At 38.3% G+C, this 27,772-nt stretch overlaps 1 protein-coding gene and 1 pseudogene across 1 annotated transcript; both read left to right on the top strand.

The window, feature by feature from the left end:
- Positions 1–11,349: 11,349 nt before the first annotated feature.
- Positions 11,350–26,148, top strand: ZDBF2 (zinc finger DBF-type containing 2). Its single transcript, XM_054722853.1, is given in 5 exon segments — positions 11,350–11,409; positions 15,788–15,845; positions 16,038–16,118; positions 16,471–16,488; positions 19,133–26,148. Coding segments are annotated over 5 exon segments (7,233 nt in total).
- Positions 16,706–17,074, top strand: LOC114232849 (mth938 domain-containing protein-like; annotated as a pseudogene).
- Positions 26,149–27,772: the final 1,624 nt, after the last annotated feature.

Below are 27,772 nucleotides of genomic sequence, written 5' to 3'. Positions count from 1 at the left end.
CCCAGCTATGTCATTGTATGGAGTTGGATTACAGTTTTATCAACAGAATGTAAAAGTGGAAAGGAATTGGTTCTGACTACATGGAAGGAAGAATAGGATGGGAAAACTATAACAGAGAAGCTAAATCTCATTCATGTGCATAATTTTATTTATTTATATTTATTTATTTAATCCTCACCCAAAAATATGCTCCTTCTATTGATTTTTAGAGAGGGGAGGAAAGGAGGGAGGGAGGGAAAGGAAGTCAGAGAGAGAGAGAGAGAGAGAGAGAGAGAGAGAGAGAGAGAGAGAGAGAGAAAGAGAGAGAGAGAGAGAGAAAGAGAGAGAGAGAGAGAGAGAGAGAGAGAGAGAGAGAGAGAGACATGTATATGGGAGAGAAACATCGAAGGGCTGCCTCCTGCAACCCAGGCACATGCCCTGACCAGGAATCAAACCTGCAACCACCTGGTGCATGGGATGATACTCCAACCAACAGAGCCACCAGGCCAGGGCTCATTGTGCATAATTTAAAGTTGATGTGTGGGAAATACTGTTAGAAGTGTAGTCGCCTGCTCCATTGCCATGCCTTTGCCCACATTTACTCCCGACAAATAGAAGCAACCGTTAAACACATTGTCTTTAGCTCTAGTGGGTCATCTATAGATTTAGTTACAAAATAGGCTTATGTTGCTAGTTAGTGATTCTCCGACTTCACACATTATACATTAAATTCTTATATGATGGATGAGGCTGTAACCCATTCACACAATCTCCTCCTGCACTCCAGCCTGTCCCCACATTTATACTGCCATCCTCCATTTGTCCACCATATAAGTCTGTAGCCTTAAGCTATGGTTTTCTTCTTGTTCCAATGATCAGTAAGATGAAGACGTTACATTATCATCCTTCCCTCTCCTTTCAGATAAATTTTTTTTTTTTGTCAGGGATGGAGGTAATCTTACAGGGAGGAATCAAGAACAAGACATAATGGATGGAGATATTTTGTGACCTTCCTAATTCATTTTAAAGTTATGATTTGGATGGGGAATATGAGTGAATCCTTTTCCTTTAAAGAGGACATTATACTCTTTAAAGAGCTGAAATGTCACGCTAGTGGGTAAAAGCTTTATAGTGCCCTCACCTGACTATGAATAGGTAGATGTGTACAGGAATATGATTTTTGAGGAAAATAATCCAATCTCTTAATGGATGGAATCTAAATTTTTTTACGATTCAGGATTAGGACCTAGCCCTGGCCAGATAGCTCAGTTAGTTAGAGCGTCCTCTGGATACACCACGGTTGCCCCCAGTCAGGGCATATACAAGAATCAGCGAATGAATGCACAAATGAGTGATACAACAGATTGATCTCTCTCTCTCTCTCTCTCTCTCTCTCTCTCTCTCTCTCTCAAATAAATAAATAAAATTAAAAAACTAAACTAAAAAAGAGAGAAAGAAATGGGACCTAGGTTTTCCCTATAGCCTTTCCTTTAAGACATTAGCCTAATGTTAGCTTCAACAGTTTACAAAACATAGGAATTACTGGAATTTTTATGACTTCTGGACATAAAAAAAAGCAGTTTTCATTCTGATGAAGAAAGAAGAATGTGAAATAACACATACGTAGGATAATTTTTTTTCTCTCTATGGGGGAGGGACTGAAATCCATATAAAATCAACCTAGGATCCTTTAAATAAATATTTGCTGAATGAATGGGTTTTGATCTATAATGGGATAACAAAGGATTGAGGGGAAATATTAACTTTCAGAGCTCAACTTTATAGATAATTAAGCTCTGCTAAAAAGTCCCCACGGCCACTGGACAGAAATCTGGCCTGGAAAGATTGCGCATCTGACGCACGATAGCACTTCCTCCACCTTTATGATAATATCATGTTGGGATAAAAAAAAATGCTGCCAACCAGCCCCAGCCGGTTTCACTCAGTGGATAGAGCGTTGGCCTTCGGATTGAAGGGTCAGGGTTTCAATCCTGGTCAAGGGCATGCACCTTGGTTGCAGGATCCCCAGCCCTGGTCCGGCACATACTTGGAAGTTTCTCTCTGTCTCATTTCTGTCTCACCCTCTCCCTTCCACTCTCTCTAAAATAAATGGAAAAATATCCTTGAGCGAGGGTTAACGACAATGAAAAAAATTGCTGCCAAGTAAACTAAAAATGTAATGATTTCTTGTCATTTAGTATTTGTATTTCAACCTTAGTGAAAAACTCTTTCATCCTTAGAAATAGATTATTATGTATCAATCTGGTGCACGTATAAAAAGGGAAACGTAAGGGCTGCGATGTTCCAAGAACTTTACATTGTTCTAAGTCACTCTTGGGTTCCGTTATTGAACGGCTGTGGTTTTCCATGCTGTATTGTCTCCCGTGCCACCAAACCTGGTGGCGATGCATCAAGACTTAACAGTGCTCCGCTATTGAACCCGAGATTCTCCCCAAGCCGCTCATCCTATTCAGAAAGTTTTCTTGCTGGCACTTGCTTGATCTAACCAGAAGAGGTTAATGGATTCTTTTCAGGTTACATTCAGGATTCATTTTCCTTCTTTAATGATTTTTTTTTCTTTGACTAAAACGTAGAGGGATTGCAATTGACTAACCATACCATTAGGAAAAATAACTCAGATATTTCACTTTTTGGGAGTGTGTGTGTGTGTGTGTGTGTGTGTGTGTGTGTGTGTTAGGCTTATGATTTCAATGTTCGGATATAGGTTTCCAAAATGCATTAAGAACTCATGTACTTAGTGTGTAACTCAGGGGTCTAATAGCTTTTAGCCGGTCCCATATCTCTCTTTGCTCATTGCTGGAGGAATCTTTTTGGTCCTAGGAAAATCTTCCCCCTTTTCCTAGGAAAAATCCTCTTCAAGTCTGAGAGACTCCGATACCTGTTAATTCACTCCTTCTAGGGTTGTGGAGTTTTATTAAACAATGCACTTAATTCAGTTGAAATAAGGGCAATGTGAACAGCTAGCTATATCTAAGTGTCTATATGTGGAGGCGACGGCAACCGCGTTCATACAGCCCCCTGGCCAATGTTGAGAGTCCAGTTTGTAAAACGCATCCTGTTTTCAGGGTGAAAAATCTGTGTCTTAGCATCTGTGAAATACATTATGTCATGGTGGCTGGGTTAATGTATAATGAGTTTTCTTTCACCAATTCCAAGGTTGAAATGTGCAAAGACCTTGCCTCAAAAAAATAAATCAGTGCTTTTGTTTGTGTCTTAAAGAAATCTGAAGGGGGTGATAAACCAAACAGTTGCGATAGCCGATTTAAAATGGGAGAAAGATATAGGAGAGGCGGGAGCTGAAAAATACACAAAGAATGTAAACTAGGAATGCAAAAGCAATGGGCAAGTTAAAAAAAAAGGAGGAGGGGGAACAAATCCATATGCTTATCAAAAAACATGTAATGATAATTATTGCAATAACCAGAGAGCAGAATAGCGCATTCTATGATTTTTTTTTTTTTTTTACCTAAGACACAAGCTCTCCAAACAGAGTCTTTCTCCATTTTAGGTATGATTATTTTCCTTGTCACAGGTTATAATACATTCAGTGGCATGATGAATTCAGGTTTGTGTCCCTCATTACACTAAGCTGTTTTTGCACAAAACTGCATTCGCAGTGGGTAGTACAGAATCTCACTGAATAACTGAGTGGGTTTTGGTTAATATTCGTAACCCTTTCGTGTGCAGTACAGGTCTTTGAATACCTAACCTTCCCATGCCTAGGTTGTTTTTTTTTTTCATTTGTCAAAAGGTATAGTAGGATTCATCCTCCGATCCTATAGAGGCTCGCCCTGAGGATGAAATGCAAGAATCCCCTATAAACCTTAAACACAGTGTCTAGCACCAATCAAGCGCCCATTGAACAGCAGCTTTTGTTAGATGCAGCTCACTGCGGTAAACACACCGGAACAGCGCAAATCAGCAGCCCCTCTGAGCCCCATTTTCTTTTTCCGCAGCTCCTGTGTGTTGCTTTGAATTGGCAAGCATTTTCCAGTTGGCCCCTCAGACAGTTACAACCTTGGTGTCTATCTCGCGCCTTCGCTGCGCTCTCAGCCTGGTCATTTTGTTTGGAACAGGTTTGATTTCACAAGCTCGGAGAGGGGCCCTGACCCTGGAGGAAGTGTTCGCTTTAAAAGAGGCAGGGAGGGGAGTGCTGGGGGCGGGAGGAAGGGGGCTCAGGCGCCCGGAGTGGGGGTGGGCTGGAGGCGGTCCGCTGAGCCTGCGTCAGAAGGGGCCTTGTTTTCGCACCTTCCTTGACGTCAAACCTCATTCGGGGCTGCAACGCAGCGTTGCCCCTGGAGGACGACGTGGGCTGAGTCGTGACTGGGGGCTCAGGTCCTGCCAGTGACGCTCTCATTCCGCTTCTCCTCTCGCAGCGGCGGGAGCGGCGGGAGCGGCGGGCGGCTCCTGTATCTGGCTCCGCGGGCTGCGGGCTGCAGGCTCGGCGGCCGCGGCGCTCTGGACGGCTCCGGGTCCGGGCACTCGCCATGGATCCGGAATAGGAAGGCAGCGCACCCACCGGTCCTCGGTCTCCTCCGGGGCCCGGAAGGAATCCGCGCGGCTTCCACGGAGGTGAGAACCGCGGCGGGGACGGAGGGGCGGGCGCGGGCGGGCTGGCCGACTCGGCGCGCAGCCCGGGCGACGCCCGCGGGCTCGGTGCGCGCGGCCGGGGGTGGGGCCTGCTTGCCTCGCGCCCCGGGCGCCTTCTTCCTTCCCGCGGGGGGACCCACGGACCGCTCGCCCGGCTCCCGCACCCGCCTCGCAGGTCCTCGGCTTCCCTTCTCCCCAGTCCCTTTCTGCCCCGCGGGCGCGAGCCGGGCCGGCGTCTCCGGGCGGGGATCGCGGTGGCTGGGGCGCGGGGTGGAGGTGGGGCGCGGGGCTGCCTGGTGTCTCCGTCGGGTTCCGTGGTCGGAGGGGTCCGCGGACGAGCCTTGCGCGGGGGCCGGGAGCGGGGCGGCCGCGGAGGTCGGAGTGAGGGCTTTGTAGCCGCGGGAACTCGCGCGGGCACCTGTGGGACCGCGGTCCGGAGCCACCTGTCTCCGAGTCCCCTTCCCCTTGTGCCCTGCGCCGTGTCCAGTTGCCCCCAGACTTAGGTCTTTTCCAGCTTCCCGCGATTAGAATTTATTTTGGAAACGTTAGATTTTTTTGTTTTTTTTTTGTTAACGATCATTTTACTATCGCCGCGCAACAGTTGTGTAAATCTGGTCAAATTACGCCGTCGTCATTACGCGCAGCTAAAGGCCCCTTTCCAGCTCCTAGCATTATCCGACGCGATGATTCTGGTAGCGCGTGGAAGAAATGCGTAACGAGATACTGGCTTTCAAGGAACAAAAACGTTTTTTTACCCCCAGAATAGAGGTATATATATATATTTACGGCAAATAGGTATTATCAGGGGGGGGAAAAAAAACCACTGAAAACACCCATAGCAATCTCATCTTTAAGAGAGTCACTGTTAATTAGGGTTTCGTTAATGATATTCATTTGTTACATATTTGTAACTAATGTGATCTGCTTTCTCTACTCAATACATTGATGACTTTCTCTATAGAGATGCATAAACAGCCCTCCACTGCCTTATCAGCGTGCACGGATTTGGACCCAAGCCGTGGAAGGCAGTGGTTTTTTTCCCCCTGCACCTTGGCCATCAAGGGTCAGTCTTAGTAAAGACGCTCGTTAAAGATTTGATAAAGCATCGCTATAATGGCCAAGATATTGGATGGCAATAAAATGAATTAAGGGTAACAACCACCTTTTATAAAATACTGTTTGTTCTGCTTGATAATGTGAGGCAGTGCTTTTTTTTTTTTTTTTTTTTTACAAATTGTAGGTTTCAGTCCATTCATTGGTAAATTGTGAAATTAATTTGGTGAGTCATAACTAGCACTTAAAAAAAAAAAAGGGAAACAAAATAGCATAGAAAAGACCAGAATGCATTACATTACGCATCATGAAGGTATTGTTTTCGCAAAACTGTGTGTGTGCGCGTGTGCGCGTGTGCGCTCGCGCCTCGGTGCATGTGTGCCTGCTGGGCGGTGATATACAGTGTATTGCTTCCCTGTGCCACGATATTTAATTTTGAAAGTCACTAATCCAAGGTACTGTCAGCACTCATCTCAGAATGGGAGCAATGATGCAATTAAGCTAAATATTAGTTTTACTCTTTTCTTTGGAATATGTGACAGTGTTTATTGAGGCAAATTAGATTCCTAATTACTTGTTTTCGCCTAATATTAAAACAAGCAATTAGCATTCCCCGAAAATCCAGAGAGGGAGCATTTTATAGTAGCGAAGAGGTTAGGAGCGGGACTGCTCCGATTGACCTAGGGTCACATCCCTGCTGCACTGGGTATTGGTGTGTTACCTGGAACAAAATACCGCTTCTCTCCAAACCTCAGTTTCTAGATTTTGCAAGTCTATTTGATACTCAGATGAAATAATGCCTGTGAAACTGTTGACATAGTCGCTGGGTCAGACTTAAGTACTCACTAAAAGCTATTATTATTTTAATAAGACTGAATTGAGGTGTCCAGGATAATGCTTGTCACCAGAGGTAAACCAACATAAAATAGATAATTAAAAAAAAAAAAGGGAAGTCGAATCAGTTTAACGTTGTAAAGAAAAGAGACAGTGAATTACGATAAAAAAAAAAATAGTATTTGGCCATTGCTTCCCAATCGCATCGCTTTTCCCTGACAGGTAATTTAAATTATTTTATTCAACAGACCAATTGCTGTTCTATTGTCTTTTCTAGTAAATTGGTGTCTCTCTTGTCAGACTGTTGACAAATATTTTCCATAGGGATTCTGAATTTTGTTAGCTTATATTTCAACACCGAAGCCAGCGCAAGAAACACACATACTATAGCTCTGAACTCATTTCAACAAAACAGGTGTGCAAGAAATAATCTAAAAAAAAAAAAAATGCAATTTTATTTTGATTTTGAGACAGTTGTGCTGAAGTCCTTTCAGACAGTCCAGAGTCTCTGTTCATCGCCCCATGCTGCTCGATGCAGTTTTAAATATGACATAAACCAGTGAAATAAGAGTGTAAGCATTGTTATATTTATGAAAAATAAGTTAAATGCTTTGGACTATAAGAAAACGCTTTTGCAAAAATTCTTAATTGGGCATGACAACTGTAAAAGGTTGCACAAATTCCCAAACAATCATAATGGTGCTCTCAGTTTTGAATATGGCTTTAAGTTTTTGTTCTGCTTTAGAGGAGCAAAACGGAAACTTGTTGAGTGTAAATTATGATGAGGTTTTTGAAAGAATGAAAAAAAAAAAGATTTTGAACTCTCGCTCTCCTATGCACAAAAAGCCCTCAGTGAAACAGAAAAGCCTAATTGACCTTAAATAAAACATAAGTACATTTCTGTATTTTAAGTTAGATAAAATAGTAAGATTATGTATGTATATGTGTTTTAAAAATCATCTTATTGACTGATTTTTTTAAAAGTTCACCAATTACTGGGTTCTAGCAGTTAAGAGGGCTTTATTCTTACACTAATAAGATGAAAGAAATACTATGCAATCATTAAATATTCTATTTTGGAATTATGGAACATATAGTGGTGCTTAGCACATATGGTTAAGTGATAGAGGAGGCTATAGAATAGACCAAATAGTATCATTCAATTTTTATAAAAACATGTTTAGATCAAAGAAGAATATATGATAAATGTTAATTAATGGTTGATTTTTATGCTCATTTCTTTAGCTATATAATTGTACTATAATAAGTACGTTTTACTTTCATAATAAAAATGAACAAAAGTCATTTTTAAAGAAAAAATTTGTGAGTGTTTTCTTAATTTGCAAGCATAATGAGACTAAATTTTTGCTCTAAGGGATACTGTTTCTTTGAACTTGAATATTTTGGGTATAAATTAATTTATCCAGTATTCTAGGAAATGGTGCTGAATAGTTTAACAGTTATATTCCTTACCCTGGAAAAGCTCCTTTGAGTAGGAAAGAACCATTGTTCCAGAATTTTCTTAAAGCACTCGTTGAGTATATATATATATATATATATATATATATATATATACTGCTTTCCAAAATATTTCCATACTGCCTAAAGATATGGTCTAGATTTTTTAGTCCGCTTTGAAACCTTATCATGTCAAAACTCAATCTACTTTTCTTGCTTTATTGCCCCTTAAATGAAACCTTAGCTCTATCTGAACTTGTCAGCTCATTATCTCCAAATATACCTTGTGCTTTCTTGCTTTTGTACTTTTGCTTTTTTGTTACTTGGAATATCTTTTTCTGACCTTTGTGTAAGCAAATTCTACCCATTTTCCAATTTCCAGTTTAAAAAAACAACAAAAAAACTCATATCTACTATGCATCCTGGCCCCTCCTGTTAAAACCAATTAGCAGTTATTATTTGTGCTGAACGCATTTCTCAGATACCGCCTGGTATTTTTGCGCTAATTTCCCAATTCCATTTTAAACTTCTTAAGGGCAAGAAAGCTTTGTCTTATATTTCTCTCTGTCCCTTAAAGTTTGCACCATGGAGCCTTATACAGGATAGGTGCTGAATATATATTCCTGGAATATACAGCGCTGTCACCGGCTCCTTTGAGTTAAAGCATGGGCATTTTGTGTTCACCAGTAATCCTGGAATAAACACTTTGCCTACAAAAGTGTGGGGGAAAAAATGATAATTTGGCTGAGTTGTCAATAGATATAGATAGATGGTGAAGAATTGACAGTATCTTTCATTAAAACTAGCCCAGGAACTAAGAGTGGGGTGGTGAGTTCAGAACCTAAACTTAATTTCACATAAATATTTCTTTCAAAAGTTTCTGACGGAGCTTGTTTTGAGTTTGATGGTATCTTTGTTCTTAACCTTAGAGGCACAGTTTTGCCTTATATTCTTTTACTGCTGCTATTCTCAAGTCGCAGAGATTTGATGTATTTGATGGGGATTATACGGTCCATCCCAGGTACTCTGTTCCAGCGCCTCTTAGGCGGTCGTGTAGGGTGCTTTGTGTTTAAGAGTTAATATTTTTTCTCTTCTTATTTTTGGAAACTTAATTGTGTCCCTTTTCAAACAAATATGACTTGGAGGTGTTCATTTGGCAAATGTTAGACACTTGTGGAGCTTATCTTTTTCAAAAAAATTGTTTTAATTTACAGATGTTTGCTGGAACTAATACAGCTGATGAAATACCTGCCCTTTTCTGCTGAAGGTAAATGACTTGCTACTTCTTAAAAAATACCAGGTACCAGTAGAATTCAGAGATTGTATTAAAAAACCTAGTTAGTCGTGCAATGTAATATAATCCCCAGACCCCAAAGAAATGATCTTTTTAAGTAAGAATTTTATTAGTACATAAAGGAATGACATATTGTTGGTTCAACCTATATCAGAGTCACCCGGGAGCATTTTTAATATGTGGAATTGCCTGTGCCAATGTGTCTGAGCGTCGACCTATGAACCAGGACTTAACGGTTCAATTCCCCTGTCAGGGCACTTGCCCGGGTTGCCGACACAATCCCCCCTGTGGGGAGTGCAGGAGGCAGCCCATCCGTGATTCTCTCTCATCATTAATGTTTCTATCTCTCCTCCTCCCTTCCTCTCTGAAATCAATAAACATACGTTTTAAAAAGTATGTGGAATATGCATGGGCTTGTCTCTTCGGCAGATTTTGATTCAGTAAGTTTTTCAGGTGAGTCTTAGCATGTGAGTTTTAAAAAAATGCCGACAGGTTCTTCTGATTCATTGTAGCTCATTGTCATTGTAGCACGTACTGTATATGACACAGGAGATGATGGAAATGGCAGGTAATAATGCAACGGGAGTTGAAGGACATAAAGGTTAAACATTTAAAAAATATTTGAAGTATTTCGATTGTGTGTGTGTGTGTGTGTGTGTGTGTGTGTGTGTTTGCCTTTCATTCAATGAATGTTTTCATTGTATTTTAAAGAAAGCACTAAAAAGTTTTTTATATAATGATTTTCAAAGTTTAGGTTTAAGCTCTAGGGTTCTCTCAACCTGAAAATTTTCATATCTATAAATACAACTTAAAGCTTGATTCACTTTGTTGCTTCAGATTACAAATGAAGTAAATTAATGGAAGTAAGACTAAATTACAAGTAAGTCATTTCTTACATATTCTTCATTTCAGAGGCTGGTTTAATTGATTCACTTTCCACATAAGTGTGGGAAGTAGAAAAGTCAGTTTCTCATAATAAAGAGTAATAGGTAAGTGAATGTTATAGCATTTTAATGAAGCTATTTTCTGTTCTCATTTTACTTGTTTTAAGGCTCTGAAATAATTTTTAAACACTTATTTTAATGAGTCAACTTTTTCTGTTGCAGAGCCATCCTTCTTATCAGAACTATTCATAATGCTATAGGATCATTCTGTTATATATTTCCCAACCTACAATGTTTAAAGTAATTAGAATTTAAAATGTGGTAAAATAATTTCTTACAGTTCTATTTTAACTTTAAGAAAACAGCAAAAACTGTATTGAATTTGTTACTCAAATAATCATAAGCTATATACACTTTGTGTCAGTGAATGAATTGGCTGTGTATAAAAATTACCTGGGAATTTAAAAAATTTTAAATTCTAGACTGTCTCAACTCTGCTAAATCAGAATTTTGGGGGATGATTTTGATATGAATTTCTTCATTCTCATTTAGAAATCACTGCAGTATGTAATGTTAAAGGATAATAGTTTTAAGGGGTAGAAACTTGGAAACTATTTGTAGAGAAATCTCATTACACCAATTGGAAAAATATTCCTCATTTATTTGGTTTATGTAATTGTCAGAGAGAAATGTCTTGCATTTAGAGGTTACATTTGTTGTTATTTTTATTTTCAGCAACTTTGTTGGGTAAATTATTTCAAAATCTGCCTCTTTCTGGACTATGCAGAAAATCCAAGTGTGATCTTTCCTCTCATGACAGAGAATTAGATGTTACATATAACACTGGCAATATAAGTAACCTGGGACTTTGTATAGAAACATAACGGGAACACTCATGAGCCTCATTAGTGTATAGAAAATATACGATAGTCGCAACTTAGAAATAGTAATTTGTCTTTAAAATTGAATACAATGTTCTTCAATACTGTATCAGTCCTAATAATGCTATCATCTTCACTGTAGGTTCACTGATTGATACCGTAGCTCATGGGTTGAAGCCTTATCTATTTTCATAATTATGAGAAATAAGAGTGGTTAGGACTCAAGAATGAAACTCTGTTCTCTGATATTAATCATGGCTATTATCCTTGTGATAGTAAGGAATTGTGATTTTTGCCATTTTCCCCCAGTCCTTGAATATTCAACGACAATACCTTTTGACTTTGGTTATTCAACATGCCGAACAGATACGGATATTGCAGCTATTGCCTCGTGCGCTATACCGATCTGGATGAGGTGAGAGGACCCTGTTAATATGGTTATTACACCTCAGAGGACTTAGCAGTGACTACCTCTTCTTTCACATTCTAGTCATTTTTTAAAACTCATTCATTAAACAGATCATAATAACAACCGACTAGTGGACAGACACCGTTTAAGGTTCTAGGGATATGACCACGCACAAAACCAGGTCCCTTTATTTATGAAACTTATACTATGGTACAATCAAACAGAAAATAGTTATATAAATTTAATACATATGTCAGATTGTGATAAATGTTACGAGGGAAATAAAATAAGGGAGGAGGGAGTATAATATTAGGTGGGGTGGCTAGGTAAGGTTAAGGAAGTAACGTTAGCTGGGATTTGAATGAGGTGTAGGAGCCAGGCTTGCTTATCTCTGGGGGAAGAATTTCTAGGTAGAGAGAACGGAGAGCAAGGACAGAGACCCTGAGACAGATGGGTGGCTGGCGTGCTAACCAAAAGCCAAGTGGTCACTGTGGCTGCAGTAGAGGGAGAGCGTGAGGTGGGTTGAGTGATAGGCGAAGAATTCAGAGAATTAGATTCTGTAAGACATAGTAAAATAAGGTAAGGACTTTTAGTTTTATGCTTTGATGCACAAAAATTTTAAATTTTACAATAGTTGAATTGAACTTTTTTCCCCTTTTGTTGCTTGTGTTACGGGTCTCATAAGGATTGCCTAATCCAAGGTTATGAAGATTTATGCCTGTGTATTCCTTTAAGAGTGTTAAAGTTTTAGCTTTTACATCTAGGTCTTTGATTCACTTTGAGTTAATGTTTCTAGATGATGTGATTTTAATTAGCTCCTAAAAGCCCTGTCTCCAAATAGAGTCATTTTGGCAGTTAGAATTTTAACTTACAAATTTGGCGGGAACAGAATTCAGTCTATTACAGCAATTACAATTGATTGAGTTTCAGATTTCCTGGGAAAAAATTACACTTGATCATGGTGTATAATTCTTTTTATGTGTTGCCGGGTTAGGTTTGCTAGTATTCTGTTGAGGATTTTTGCATTTATGTTCATAAGGGAATCGTGTCATCGGTGAAGTTGTAGTATAATCAAGTTCTGATTCTGCTAGTGCTAAACTTCCATCTTGTATATCAAACACAGTTTTATAATGTGTGAAAAAATCTGTTTCCTGGCATTTGCTTTGTTTAATTATCTAATAGTAATCACTTAAACTTATATTAAGGAAAAGTTTTTATTATTGTGATTTCCACACCTCCACCTTTTAAAAAAGAAATACTTTTTAATGCTGGTTATAAACATGAAGAGGCAGATAATAAATCTCAAAGCTCTTTTTAATATTTCATAAATTTACTTCATAAATTTATTTCATAAATTTATTTCATAAATTATATCATCACTTGACTGGGAGATTATCTGTTGAACCTTTGATAATGATAAAATATACTAAACTTTTAACAACACGTTTTATGCAATAAGCTTTTGTATAATTTTTTTTGCTTAAAGTTTAAAATAATTTTTAGACATTTAGATATTCTTGCACTAAACTGACATTTAAAAAGACTGTGTTAATGACAGCAAAAATAATTTGTCCTAACTAAAAAAGCGAAAATTTCAAGGCTTTGGAGAACTTATAAGGCAGTGAAGAAATAAGAAATAAGGCAGATGTGGCTGAATATTAAACAAAAACAGTGGAAGCCAAAAGAAAGAAAATAACACTACCTTAGAATTCTATTTAATAAGTATATCATTTAAAAGGAGGTGCAATAGGAACATTTTATTTTACAAAGACAAAAATTAAGGAACTATGTCTAGCAGACCCTTACTAAAGGAAATAGCAAAAGTAATTTCTTCAGGTGTAAGGAAAAGAATTCCAGTTGGAAGCTCAGAGATATGGGAAGGAATAAAGAGCAGTGGAAGTGTAAATATGTAGGCAATTTAAATAATTAATGTCACATGGGATTAACAGAAATGGCATATAAATTGGAAGGAAAGTAAATTGAGTTAATTGGACCTTGCATTGCTCAAGAAGAGAGTAAAAGTAACAAATAATTTTAGACTTTGATAAGTCAGGTTGCTTGTTATATACTGTTACCACTAATGGACTAGAAAAAGAAATCTGTAACTAAGTTAATGGGAACAAATTGGAATAATAAAAATAGTTCACAAGATGGCAAGAAAGAAGAGAAATAGGGACATTGTATTAGCAGGAATAACAAAAATAGATTTAAAAATTAAAGCAAAAATTAGATTCAAATATATTGAGAAAAAATAGATTTGGTGCTTGAGTTAAACTATATGCAATATTTTACCAGAGGTCCTAGTGAGATAAATAAGAAGAGAAAAAGAATTACAATGATAAAGAGTAGATAAGAATAAATAAAACTATACTTATTTGTACACAATGTGATTGTGGAATAGAAAATCCAAAAGTTATCTAGATAAACTATTAGTATTGATAAGTGAGTTAAAAAAGCTTGCTGGGCTGACATAAAAATATATTTTACTTTTATATACAAGCACCACACAGAAAATGAGATTTAATAAAGATATTTATACCCTGGCTCGGGTGGCTCAATTGGTTGGGCATCATCCCGAGCACAAAAAAGTTGTGGGTTTGATTCCTGGTACAGGGCATGCAGGAGGCAGCCGATTGATGTTTCACTCTCACATAGATGTCTTTCTCTCCGTCTTTCCCCCTCTTTTTTCCTCTCTGAAAATCAATACCAAAAAAAACAAAAACAAAAAACAAAACCTTAAAGAAAAGATGCTTACAATAGCCTCAAAGAACACAATTCTCAGGGAATATAACAAAATATGTATAGGACCTTTATAAAGCAAATGATAAACATTGAGAGAAATTTAAGAAAACGTACATAATTGGTGTATTATACCAGGATCATGGGTTGGAAAAATAAATACTGTAAGCATGTCAGTTCTATCAAACTGATATATTGATTCAGTGACGTTCCAATAAAACTTCCAGCAAAATTTTGAAATGAAAATTCTAAGACTATGTATGGACATGTAAAAGGCTAAGCAGCTCCAGAATGCTAATTTTAAAGACGAACAAAGTCAGAGGACTTACCGTGGCAGATATCAAAACGTACTAAGCAATTGTCATTAAGACAATGGGCCATGATAGAAAGACCAGGGGCAGACACCAGAAACTCCAGAAAGACACCTGTGGCTATTTGATTTGTGACAGAGGTGGCACTAAAGAGCAGTGATGACGACATTTTCTCCAATAAATGAGACTGGGTCAATTGGATATCCATATGGGGGAACATGAAGCGTTATTGCTGACATCATCCTGGATACAAAAATCAATTCCAAGGACACTGTAGATGTCAATATGGTAGGTAAAAACAATAAAGCTGTTGGAGGCAGACAGGAGAACGCCCTCGTGTCTTTGAGAAAGGTGAAGGTTTCTTCAACTGGTCACAAGAAGCCCTGACAAGGGCAAAAATTGGTAAACTGGACTCAATTAAGTTTAGAAACAATGGAAGATGATTAGGAAAGCAAAAAGGTACCCTGTAAGTACTCTTGGGAAAGATATTGGATGTACTTTGTATGTAGGTGCACACTAATAAACCTTTATTTATGAACACACACACAGTGAAAAGGCAAGCCACAGAGAGGGAGATGATACTTGAAACATATAATTGAACAAAAGAGCTCATGTTCAGAATAAAGATTTTCTATGATTTATTTAAAATAAAAAACATCTATTTGAAAAAACAGGAAGAGCCTTGAAACATCATAAAAGAGGATTATTCAGGTGACCAGTAAATAGGAAAAGGTGTCACAAAAATTGCAAATTGAAATCACAATGAGATAACATGAAACCCCCTCTACAATAGTTACAATTAAAGAGACGGACAGTATCAAATGTTGGCGAGGAAGCAGAGTAATAGAGACTATGATACACTGCTGGTGAGGGTCTACATTGGAACAGCCCCTTTGGAAGACTAGCCGTCAATGAGTACTGACCATACGCAAACCCAGATAAAAGCATACATGGGATTTTTGCATCCCCTTAAATTTTTCCTTAACATGTAACAGTTTGCTATGTTACTAAAATCTTTGTATTATTACAGATAGCTGTATTATAATTTAAGGCTTTTAGGAGATTTTCAGTTTTTTGTTATGCTGTGATTAAGCATCATTTTTTTTTTTTTTTTTTTGCACAAATCGCCCCCATTTAAGATGATTCTCTTAGGAGAGATTTAGAAAGATGTAATTATTATAGCTAAGAGAAAGGTAATCTTACGGATCTTAGATGCATATTTTAGAATTGCTTTATTGAAGGTATTTCAGTGTATTGTAAGTGAATCCATGTTGTGAAACTCTCACTGCTGAATATGCCCATTTAAAAACACTCAGTTTCTTTCTTCTTTACAGCATGTGAACAGTCCCGAACACAGATTCATGACTGCACAGAATAGAGAACGGATGGGTGGTGGTGGTGGTGGTGGTGCAGGAGGAGCAGGAGGAGCAGGAGGGCAGGGAGGAGCAGGAGGACAAGGAGGACCAGGAGGACAAGGAGGACCAGCAGGAGGACCAGCAGGAGGACCACCAGGAGGACCACCAGGAGGACCACCAGGAGGACCAGGAGCATCCGGAGGAGCAGGAGCAGAACGAGAAACCGAAGTTCCCAGCAGTAGTTTGATGGAACGATTCTTGCAGGATGTCCTGCTGCACCACCCCTATCATTATCAAGAAAGCAGGTAAAGTAACTGAGTGGAATAATATTAGTACATAGTTGTTATTATATGTTACAGTAGATATTTGCGTTAACATTTCAGTCCTTCTTAAAGTGCATCTTTGAATCAGGGAATAGAATGTGAAATGGTATCTAGTAACTCCCCTTTGCACATTTCACCAGGGAAGATATGGATTATATAACTTTTTTTCCCCCCAAATAAAAGTTTGAGGCCAGTAAATAATTATATATCATTAAGATATTTTATAATTATGCCATGATTAGGCACGGGGAAAAAGGCGGCAGCAAAAATAGCTTCCAGAGACAGAGAAGCATCGATCAGACCATCAAACCTCAGAGGGAGGGTGGGGGTAAGGGGGAGAGATCAATCAAAGGACGTGTATGCATTCATATAAGCCTAACCAATGGACATAGACAACAAGGGGGTGAGGGCATGAGTGGGGGGGGATTAGGGGGTTAATGGGGGGATAAGGACACATATGTAATACCTTAATCAATCAATAAAAAAAAGATTAGTAACAGAGGAGAAATAGCATGGAGCCATTTAGGATTGCAACTCCCTGGAGAGAGGGCTTTGGATTTCAATGAAGTTCCCTATGTCTTCCCCTGAAATCGCTTCTTTTTTCATGGGTCAAATGGAAGGCCAAAGATCTACTAAAATCTATAAGGACCACAAGTTTGGCCAGGGGGATGTTGGGATTGGGGTTGGAGAGACACAGGAACTGAGCATTCTCCTGGTGTGCAGCCTGCAGACGAGGAGGGCATAGTCAAGAAGGGTGTGCAAACCCTTGTGATTGGCTGAGGGATGAGTGGGGCTTTGAAGATGCCCCCATCAACCCTGGAGTACCTCAAGAAACAAGGCATTGATGTGTGGGTCCTCCAGACAGAACAGGCAGTGAAGGAGTACAATGCCTTTGGCTGCCCAAGGTGTCGGGGTGGGAGGGGTCTTCCATTCCATCTGCTGATGGAGCCTATATTTGATTTTGAATACCAATATACATATACATATGTTTTTTAATCAGATGCCAACACCACATTATTTAATTATATATATAAGTTTTCTAAGTTATACTTTAAAAAAAATTTCTTTCTTGCCTTCTTGTCTGGATTAGTTTAGCCTTCTTAAAAATCAGCTTCCTTCCTTCCTTCCTTCCTTCCTTCCTTCCTTCCTTCCTTCCTTCCTTCCTTCCTTCCTTCCTGTTTTTTTTTTTTTCCTTAATTCTTCAACTCTCTTGGGGGAGGAATTTAGTTATTTTCCTATCTTCTTGAATTAGGTATTCATTTAGTTAATTTGTGTTTACTAATTCTTTTTTTAAATAGAAGGTTTAAAGTGTGAAATTTCCATTTTGACATCTCATAGATTTTGACATGTTTTATTGTATTTATAGATAGTTTAAAAATTTTTGCTTTTAAGCAAAAGAGTTATAGAAAAGACTGGTTTTTAACCTTTAGTCATTAGATTTTTGGAGTGCTTTTTTGTTGCAAAATTAGTTTTAAATGAGTATAAATACAGATGGTGATTTAGTTATTAACTTGAAACACACACACAAATGTTGACACAAATCAAAACATGTAAATGATGATTCCTAACCTTTTTGGGAATTTGCCATCTTGTTGGATTTTATGATTCTGCTTGTCTTTTTCTTCCTTTCTTTTCTTAGCCAAATGATACAAAATTGATTTTATATTGAGAATGTTGTGATAGTGTTTAAGACAAATGGAGATACTCCACTAGGGTTCTGAAAAACTAGGGTAAAGTGGTTATTGTACTGCAATTTTATTGATTAGAGTTCAGAAGTATGAAAACTTATGGCAGTTTTTGGCTCATCATGATAATATTTTTGATGCCAGGGTTAACATTTTTATTTTACAATACCAAAACACTATCTTGGTATTAATTGTGATATTTTTATGGGAAAGAAAATCAGTAGTAATATCTATGACATTAAAAAAGTTACATGTGGCCAATGCTTGTATGCATGTTATCTTAGGCAATTGTGGCATCTCTCAAATTTAAAAATATGTAATAAAGGAATTTTTTTAGGTGTTAATATATTTAAAATTCTGATAATTTTCAATAGACTATATCTTTAGGTAGTTTTAGATTTATAGAAAAATTAAGATAGTGCAGAGAGTTTTTATATACCCCCTTATCCAGTTTCCCTATTAATAACATCTTATATTAGTGTGGTACATTTGTTACAGTTAATGAACCAATGTAATACATTAACTGAATTCTATAGGTTATTCAGGTTTCCTTAGTTTTCACCTAATGTCTTTTTTTTTTGGGGGGGGGGGGTTCAGGATCCCATCCAGGATAATCAGATTACATTAACTTGTCATATCTCCTTAGACTCTTCTTGGCATTTTTTAATTTTAATAAGCATTACAAAGTTTTCTTCATATAAACTCATCTATATTTCTACCAATAATATGTTAAAGTGCCTGACATTGCACCTTTGCCCAAACAATGTGTTAAAATAATAATAGTTAATACCTGTGAATGATGACTATTTTCCAGAATTAAAAAAAAATGCTCTTTACATGTAACAACTAGTTTACTTTTCAAAACAATCTAACAAGGGAAATAGTATTATTTCCGTTTTTGGAGGGGAGGGCGGGGGGCGGGGCGACTAAAGCCTAAAGGTTAAGTAACTTGTGTTAAACTTTATGCTCTTTGCTGCTCTGATAACTGAAAAGTGAGGTATGCCTTTACATTTTTTGTATGCTTAGGAGCCATTTGTGTTTATTAAGTAGCAATTGGTGGAGTGACTTCCAGCTGCACTGATGACCTTACTGAAATGCATTATAAAGCCTGGTGTGATGGGCTCAATTCTTTGTCCTCTGAGAATCTGGCCCAGGATAAAAAGAAAATAACATTGTGTACTTATTGAAACATTTTAAAACAGATATTAAAATTTTTTTACGATTGCCCCCCTTTCCTTTTAGATCAGGACCAAATGAGAATAATGCCGGACCTTCTGGAAATAATGCAGTACCTGCTGGGGATGATGCAGCACCAGCTGGAGATGATGAAGCACCTGCCGAAGTGATTCTCATGGATGATTCTGCTTCTGAAGAAATGGCTGACGAGGCTCCTGGAGACAGAGGAGAGATACCCACCCAAAATCCTGAGCCTACTGAAGAGTTGCATTCTAGACCTAGTGTGTCACAGGAATGTAGACAGGGTGTACCAATTCGGCCATCAGTTATTCAAAAATTGGAGAAGGGGCGGCAGCAGCCCTTGGAATTTGTTTATAAAATTGGGAGTGGCCTGAAAGAATTTAATCCAGTAGGTGTTGGTCAAGCTACAAATACTGGAAAAAAACCAGTAGGTCCCTCAGTGATTTCTACTGCTCCTGCTCGTCCTTTGCCCGAAAGTTCTAATGCTCGACCAGTTATAACTAGTACTGCTAGGTTACCAGTAGCAGCCAATTCAGATTCGGTTAACAAACGTGACCCAAACAAAGTTGACAGATACCTTGAACAGGGAGACGGGGGCTCTAGAAATCCTATGCCCTCATCCAGTCTAGAAAATGCTTCAGTTTTAAATCCGAAACCTAAAGAGTCAAACAGAAAATCTGTGTGTATAAATCCAGATAAATCGGTTATACAGGAAGATGTAAAATCTCGGGGTAAAACTTTGTCAACTGGCTTTCAATCTCATGCATCTATGGGAACTGATGGTTCCTTAAATGTTGAATCTGTTTCCAAATTAGCAGTTAACCCCACAATCAATCAGAATAAAAATGATACGCCTTCTAATAAAAGAATCGCTGAAGGTACCATTCCAAAGCACCATGAGAAATCTGTTCCTAATATGGATCGTACTCAAGAAAAAAAGCATTTGGTTTTTAACAAGCCAGCCCCTTTGGAACAGAAATGCTCAGTGATCACTAAAATGGAGTTTGCATGTGGCTCTCAGTCAGTGTCTGATCAACCTGAAGTGGCCATACAAGATCTTTGCTGCGAGGAGCAAATTGACCAAGAAGATAAGACCTATGAATCAAGAGGTTCTGAAATGAGTTTTGATTGCAGTTCCTCTTTTTATTCACTGGCTGACCAACCGAAAGTGACTGCCAAAGAAACAAACCTTGCAGAGGAAGTACGTGATGATTTGCAGCATAACAGTAATGAATCTTGTGTTTCTGAAATAAGTTCTGTTCACGATGCCCCTCTTCAGTTGGCTACCAACCGAATTCAAGTAATTGTTAAAGGCATTAGTGTTCAGAAGGCAGTGCCTGTTCGCCTGGTTGATGAAAGCTATGATTCTAGTGATTCTGAGATGAATTTTGATGGTGATACCTCACTTCAGCCAACTGATGATGACGCACAACAGCCTGCAAAAGAAGTAGACCTTCCTCAGGAGGCACACATGGACTTGGATAAGAACTGTGGGTCTGGTAGCTCTGAAATAAGCGCTGGTTCTGTTTTACCACTTCAGCCAGTGATTGAGCAACTCCCAGTGGCTGTCACTGACACAGAACCTCAGGAGAAGGTTTACACTGGCTTGGTTGACATGAACTATGGATCGAGCAGTTCTGAAACAAGTTTTGGTTGTGAAGTTTCTCTTCCGTCAGTAATTGTCCATCCCCAACTGACTGTCAAAGAAAGCAATCTAAAGGAGAGCCCTGTCAACCTGAAAGATAACAACAAATCCAGTAGCGCTCAAGCACATCTTGACTGTGGCGTCTCTCTTGAGGCAGTGACTGATGAACCTCAGAGGGTTGCTGAAGAAATAAATCCGAAAGAGAACAATGACGTTATGGAGATGAACTGTGAAGACTATCGTCCTGAAATGAATTTCCACACTGATGCTCAGTTGGTGGCTGCCCAACCTCAAGTAGCAGTTCAGGAAGTAAACCCTCAAGAAGCAGCTATTGACCCGCAGAATAAGAGTGCTAACTCTAATGTTTCTGAAGTAAGGGTTAATTCTCATGCTTCTCCTCAACAGTCAGCTAATGAACAACCTCCCGGAGCTCTGGGCGACATAAATATGAAAGAGTTAAATGTTGATATGGAAGTTAAGAGCTATGGGTGCTCCAGCTCTGAGATGACCTTTGATTCTGATCCTCCTCTCCTGTCAGTTACTGAGCATTCTGAGCTGAATGCTGAAGAGATAAGGAAAAAGGACATTAACATGGAAGATGAGAGCTGTGGCTCAAATAGTTCTGAAATAACTTTTAATTCTGATATTCCTCTTTGCCCAGTAGTTGACCAATCTCAAGTAGCTGAGGAGGAACCTGTTGATCAGGAAAACAAGAATAATGAATTTTGTGGTTCTGAAATGGCTTTTGATTCCAATATACCTCTTCCTTCAGAGACTGATCAACCTGAAGTAGGTGTTAAAGAAGTAATTGTTCAGAAAGAAAAGCATGCACACTTACGAAGGAAGAATGATGAACCCAGTGGTTCTAAAATAAATTTGGATTTTTATGTCCCTTCTCTTTCAGTGACAAATTCTCCTGGAGTTCTTGTTAAAAGACGGAAGCTTCAAGAAGAAGAACAGATGCACATTCAACCTGGTGTTTTTGAATTAAGTTTGAATTCTCATTCAGCAATTGGACATTCTGAAAATCCCATTGAAGACGTAAACCTCCAGAATGAAGAGCATGTACAGCTAGAAAATAAGGGTAATGGACCTGATGTTCCTGAAAACAGTTTGAAATCTTACATTTCTCGTTCAGTGACCAATCATCCTGACAGAGCTGTGAAAGAAATAAACCATCAGAAAGAAGAACAAAAAAACTTAAAAGATAAGGGAAAGGAATTAAGTGTTTCTGAAACAAGATCGGATTTCAGTATCCCCCTTCAGTCAGTTATTCAAAGAACTGATGTAGTTCTTAAAGAAATGTGGCTTCAAAAAGAAAAGCATGCTGAATTTAGCGGTTCTAAAATAAATTTAGATCCTGATGTCTCTCGTTATTCAGTGACTGAATCTCAAATAGCTGTTAAAGAAAGAAATGTCCAGAAAGATGAATATGTTTTAGAAAACAAGAGTGATAAATATAGTGGCTCTGAAATAAATGTCATTCCCCATTTGATGACTGAAAAACCTCAGCTGGCTGTTTTGAGGGAGGACCATGTTGACCCAGAAGCTGAAAGTACTAAATCTAGAGGTTTTGATATAAATTTGGATATTGGTCCCCCTCGTCCATCAGTCATTGAGAAATCTCAGCTAGCCCTTTTGAAGAAGAAACATGTTGATCCAGAGAACACAAGCAGCGAATCTAGCTATTGTAAAGTAAATTTTGAGTCTAATGACCCTCTTCAGCCATTAACTGCACACTATCAGGACGTGATTAAAAAAACAAACCTGTCGGAGGTAAAGGATATTGACCCAGCAAATAAAGTCGATAAGCCTAATGAGTCTAAATTAATACAGGATTCTGATGTTTCTCCTCAGTCTGTGCCTGACCAACCTGAAGCAGCTGTTAAACAAATAAACCTTGAGAATGAAAGTCATGCATACTTGGATGATAATAACAGCCAATATAGTGGTTCTGACATGAGCTTGGATTCTGATTACTTGGCTCAGTCAACAGTTGATCAATCTCAAATAACTATTTTGGAGAAGGAGCATATTGAGCTAGAAGATAAACACCGTAAATCCTGTGGTTCTGAAATAAGTTTTGACTCTGATGACCCTCTTCAGTCAGTGGCTGAGCAGGTTAGAGAAACTGTTAAAGAAATAAGCCTTTGGAAGGATGAAGATGTGGAAGAGACAACGGATAAACCGGATGGTTTTGCAATTATGTATGATTCTAATGTCCGTTTTCAGTCAGTGGCTGGCCAAACTGAGGAAATTATTAAGGAGATTAACCGTTGGAAGAAGCCTGTAGATGTGGAAGGTAAGATTGTCAAACGCAGTGATTCTAAAATAAATTTTGACTCTAATCAACATGTTCATTCTGTGGCTAATGAAATTCAAGAGGCTACTACAGAAATAAATCTGAGGGAGGGACATGTTTATCTGCATGATAAGGGCTATGAACCCAAGGATTCTGCAATGATTTATGTTTCAAATGTCCATCTTCAACCAGCAGTTGAGCAACCACACATTTTGGAAGAGGAACATGCTAATTTGGTAGATAAGAGCAATGATCCTTGTGGTCCTGAAATAAGTTTTACTTGTGACGATCCTCTTCAGTCTGACCAGCTTGAAAAAGCTGGTAAAGTCAGTCTTTGGAAGGAAGGCCATATTTACCTGGGAGATAACTATAAAGTAGATGGTTTTCAAATCAGTTGTGATTCTGATGCTCCTGTTCAATTAGTTGTTGGTCAGTGTCCAGTGGCTGTCAAAGAAATAAACTTGGAAAAGAAGGATCATAATGACTTAGAAAATCAGCACTGTGAACCGAGTGTTTCTGGAATAAAATGTGATTCTGGTATTCATCTGCAGTTAGAAGTTGACCAACCTCAAATGGTTTGCAAAGAAATGAACCTTCAGAAGACAGCGCATCTTGGCATGGAAGAAAAGACTAGTGATTCTGAAATAATGTCTGATTCTGATGTCCCTCTTCAAATAATAGTTGACGAATTTCAGGTGTCAGTCAAAGAAGCAGATCCTCAAAAGATGCTGTTAGTGAACCTGGTGACCGGTGATAGTGACTGTGAAGTGATTGCTGATTCTGATACTTCATGTCAGCCAGTGATTGACTCACCTCAAGTGACTGTGGAAGGAATTGCCGGTATAAATGCAAAAAGTTTTGATCTAGAAGGTGCATGCTGTGACTGTTGTGATTCAGAACTAGGCTATGTTTGTGAAGCCTCTCCTCAATCAGAGTCAAACCAATCCAGAAAGACTTTCAAAGTAGTAAACCAGAAGAAAGACTATATTATTCTGGAAGAGTCAGCCTGTGAGTCTTATGGTTCTGAAATAAATGTTCAAAAAGATGCCTCCCACCAGTCCAAGACTCACCAATCACCAGGGCCTGACAAAAAAAGAGCAAAAAAAAATAACCCAAGAGGCAAGAGAGGTAAATCTACTAGTCCTAAAAGAAGATGTAATTGGGAAGAAACTTCTCCGCCGAAGACTCGTCAACAGCATAAAGCTGACAAAGAAGACAACACTCGCAAAGATCAGAAAGGCCCAAGAGGTAAGCGCGGTCGGCGTGGTTCTTCTGCAAAGGATAGTAATACCTCTCCTGAGTCAGCAGACCTTCAAATGGCTAATGGAGATAACCGTTTGAAGTTGAAGTTAAAGTTAAAACGTACAGATCCAAAAAATAAGAACTCTAAAACTTGCGTTTCTGCGGTGAATCTTCAGTGTGATCACCCTTCTCAGTCTGACAATGACCGGACTCAAAAAGGTGTGAAAAAGATGTCTTTTAGCCTGAAAGAAATGAAGCGTGATTCCCCTTCAAGCTCTGGTTCTAGGGGTGATTCTGGAAGGAAATCAAAAAAAGCAAAGTTGGTTTTGGAAGATAAGTCTGATGAACCAGTTCTTGAAGCCTTGCCTCATGTCCCTCCTTCATTTGTAGGGAAAACATGGTCTCAAATAATGATAGAAGATGACATAAAAATTAACACTCTTGTGAGGGAATTTAAGGAAGGCCGTTTCCACTGTTACTTTGATGATGACTCTGAGCCTAGGAAAGTGAAAAAAACATATTCCAATGAAGAACCGAAGATTGTCTCATCGGACCTAAATGACACTGCATTCATTGAAGTTCTCTTAGAGTGTGATTATAATGTTGATGACTTTTCAGTAGCCTTAGATAAACCTAGCCATGACCCTATAGAAAAGATGCCTTATGAACAAACCTGGCGAGTGACTTCTAGATGCCAGACTGTAAAAGTCAGCAGTGGAGGTCAAACCAGTCTCATGAGTTACATAGTGACAAAAAGAGTAAGTGAACATGAGACATACTCGCCATCACTGAAACGTTTACTTGTAAACAACAACAGGAGACCAAAAAAGAGAATCCAAATTGGAAGACTTGAATTTCTTGAATCATGTACTAACATTTTGAAGCCTTTGCACCCCAATGCCTTAGTCTATGTTGTTTCTTCAAATCTTAAGCTGAATGAAGGTGAATCCTTCAACGTCTCTGAAATTAGCCAGCAGAGTGATAAAAACAAACAGGACATTAACATCCAGTACAAATGTAAACTTGATTCTTATGACCCATTGAATAAACAAACTGTAATTGATGATCCTCTGAACATGGAAATACCAGAGTCTGACAAGAATGATGACTGGATTCAGATTCACTTTAGTGACTTAACCTCCAGTGCAGGAGATGACGATGCTCATGTACAAAGCTCTACTTCATCACCTTTTATTACAGTGTCAGTAAGACATGAAGTAACATCCGACGAGGGGGCCAATGGGTCTTCCGTGTTTCTGGCAAAATCGGAGATCTTGAACTCTAGTGAATTTCTGAAAGAGAAGAATTTCCAGTTAACTCTCTTAAACAGTGATGCTGCCAAAATCTCACGAAAATCAGTGAGGAAGAAGTACTTAAAAAGTAAAAAGAAAGTTCAGAGAAGGAAGGTGACAACTAATAATAAGCCAGGTTTACTCAAAAAGGTGTACAGACCAGTTATTCTTCAGGAAATAACCAGAATCACATCAGAAAAACAGTCAACTTGGATTCCTTCCAAACTAAATGATATCATTAAAAAGTATATTTCAAAATACTCTGTTTTTCTGCGTCGCAAATATCAGTCCAGAAGGGCTTTTATTGGAATGCATCTTAAGAAGACAAAATCTGTTCTCAGAAGGTTAAAGAAGGCGAAGAGACCTGCCAAAATGCTTTCAAACTCAGTTCCATCAGCTGATGCCGAAGAGCAGTTCAGTGCTGTCAAGAGCTCTTCTCCCAAGCAACGTGTGCAGGATTCTCCCGGCACTGCAGAAACTAAGAAGAAGGCTAATAAAAAACGCCCCAAAAGAAAGCAAAAAAAGCGTCCTAAACCTGTCAGAATATATGAGCTGAGAAGTTTATATTCTCAGGTGCCATATTCTGATAGAAGGATGACTCGACTTTTACACAAATTGTTGCTCAGTAAGGCAAACCACAAGTGTTCATGCTGAAGCCAGTTGAGATTCAGAGCTTCAGTTGAAATATATTTGGTAATTAGAGAACATAGCTCTCCCAACTATGGCGAAAAAATTAACCTTCAACTATTTTGCTATAGACATCATTTATCAGAACTTTTATATTATTTTAAAATTAGCGTTTAAGGTCCTTTTTTAAAAAGATTCAAAAGACCCTTTGTCCATTTGCTATAGAAGAACTTCATCTTAATTTATGTCACATAATTTAGCACAGAATATATAATTTTCTCCCCCAACTCAAGCCCCTCTTATTTATTTTTTTTTCTGATTGTATCTCATGTCAGCAGGTTATAATACTATAAGATTTAATATGACAAACATTTAACGCTATCTTATATTTACTTTTCAAATATCGGAACAATGATTATCTACTTATAGTCAGTGTGTCTCAGAGGGGCACTATCAACATTGTATTCTAACTGGATAATTAAAAGAAGAAACTGTAATTATCTCAACTTTTGAGTGAGGTTGACTTAATCACAAACGAGATATGACTTAACCTTTCTTTCAAAAGCATTCCAGATAATGGAGATTCCATAATCTTTAATCCAGATTTTAAAAACTGCCTGGTAATTTTATACACATAGCACAAACTCTTTCTGCTTTATTTAAAATGGATCTACAAATCTCTAACTTTCCACATCTGGACACATGCACATACACAATCTCTGTAATAAACAATCTCTGTTTTCCTTTAGCATTATTGTATCTTAAGGGGAAAACAATCTTGCCAATGTGAGTATACTTTTCTATCACCTTTATTCCCTTGCACCTGAAGGGTTGGTGGTTTAATACGAGAATCCAGGTTATCTATGGCCGTATCTCTTAAAAATATTTTAGACACTACCATACTACTTTTTAATAGCTTGAACTGAAATTATTGGTTTGGTAATTTGATTACCAGACCATTGATTGTTGTCATGAACCAATTACGTATTTATAATCTTGATACCTGAAAAGATCTAATAAAATCGACAAATCAATGGAGGCTTGTTTTGCAAGTGAGAAATTAGGTATTTGAACATTAGGTTGGCTTTCCTTGAACTTGCTAACTACTTTATTTAAAAAAAAATGTTTTATTGATTTCAGAGAGAGGAGGAGAGTGGGATAGAGATAGGAACATCAGTGATGAGAGAGAATTATCAATCTGCTGCCTCCTGCACGTACCCTATTGGGGTTTGAGCCCGAAACTCGGGCGTGTGTCCTGACCGGGAATCGAACTGTGACCATCTGTCTGGTTCATGGGTCGACGCTCAAACACTGAGCCACACCGGCAGGGCAACTTGCTAACTATTTTAATGATCAAATAGAAGATGTTAATATAAGCAGATTTTCAGTCTGAGATACTCAGAATGTGTTTAGATCCTTTATTCAAGGACATTGGTTGAGGTAGTTCAGATGGGTCCATTTATCCTTAAGCCAAGGATTCTGGATTATTTATTGTTAATGTTAAAGGAAAACATGAATTTAAACTATATTGTATAAACCATATTTCATTGAAACTATATCAGTGTACCATGATTTCAGAGATAAAAATGTGTTGTTATCTTAGAATTAATGAAATATAGTGTTGTAACAGTTGATTTCTAAGTGTAGTTTA

This window comes from Eptesicus fuscus, chromosome 11, assembly GCF_027574615.1.
Source record: "Eptesicus fuscus isolate TK198812 chromosome 11, DD_ASM_mEF_20220401, whole genome shotgun sequence".
NCBI lineage: Eukaryota > Metazoa > Chordata > Mammalia > Chiroptera > Vespertilionidae > Eptesicus > Eptesicus fuscus.
This window is presented reverse-complemented; position numbering and strand designations above follow the sequence as displayed.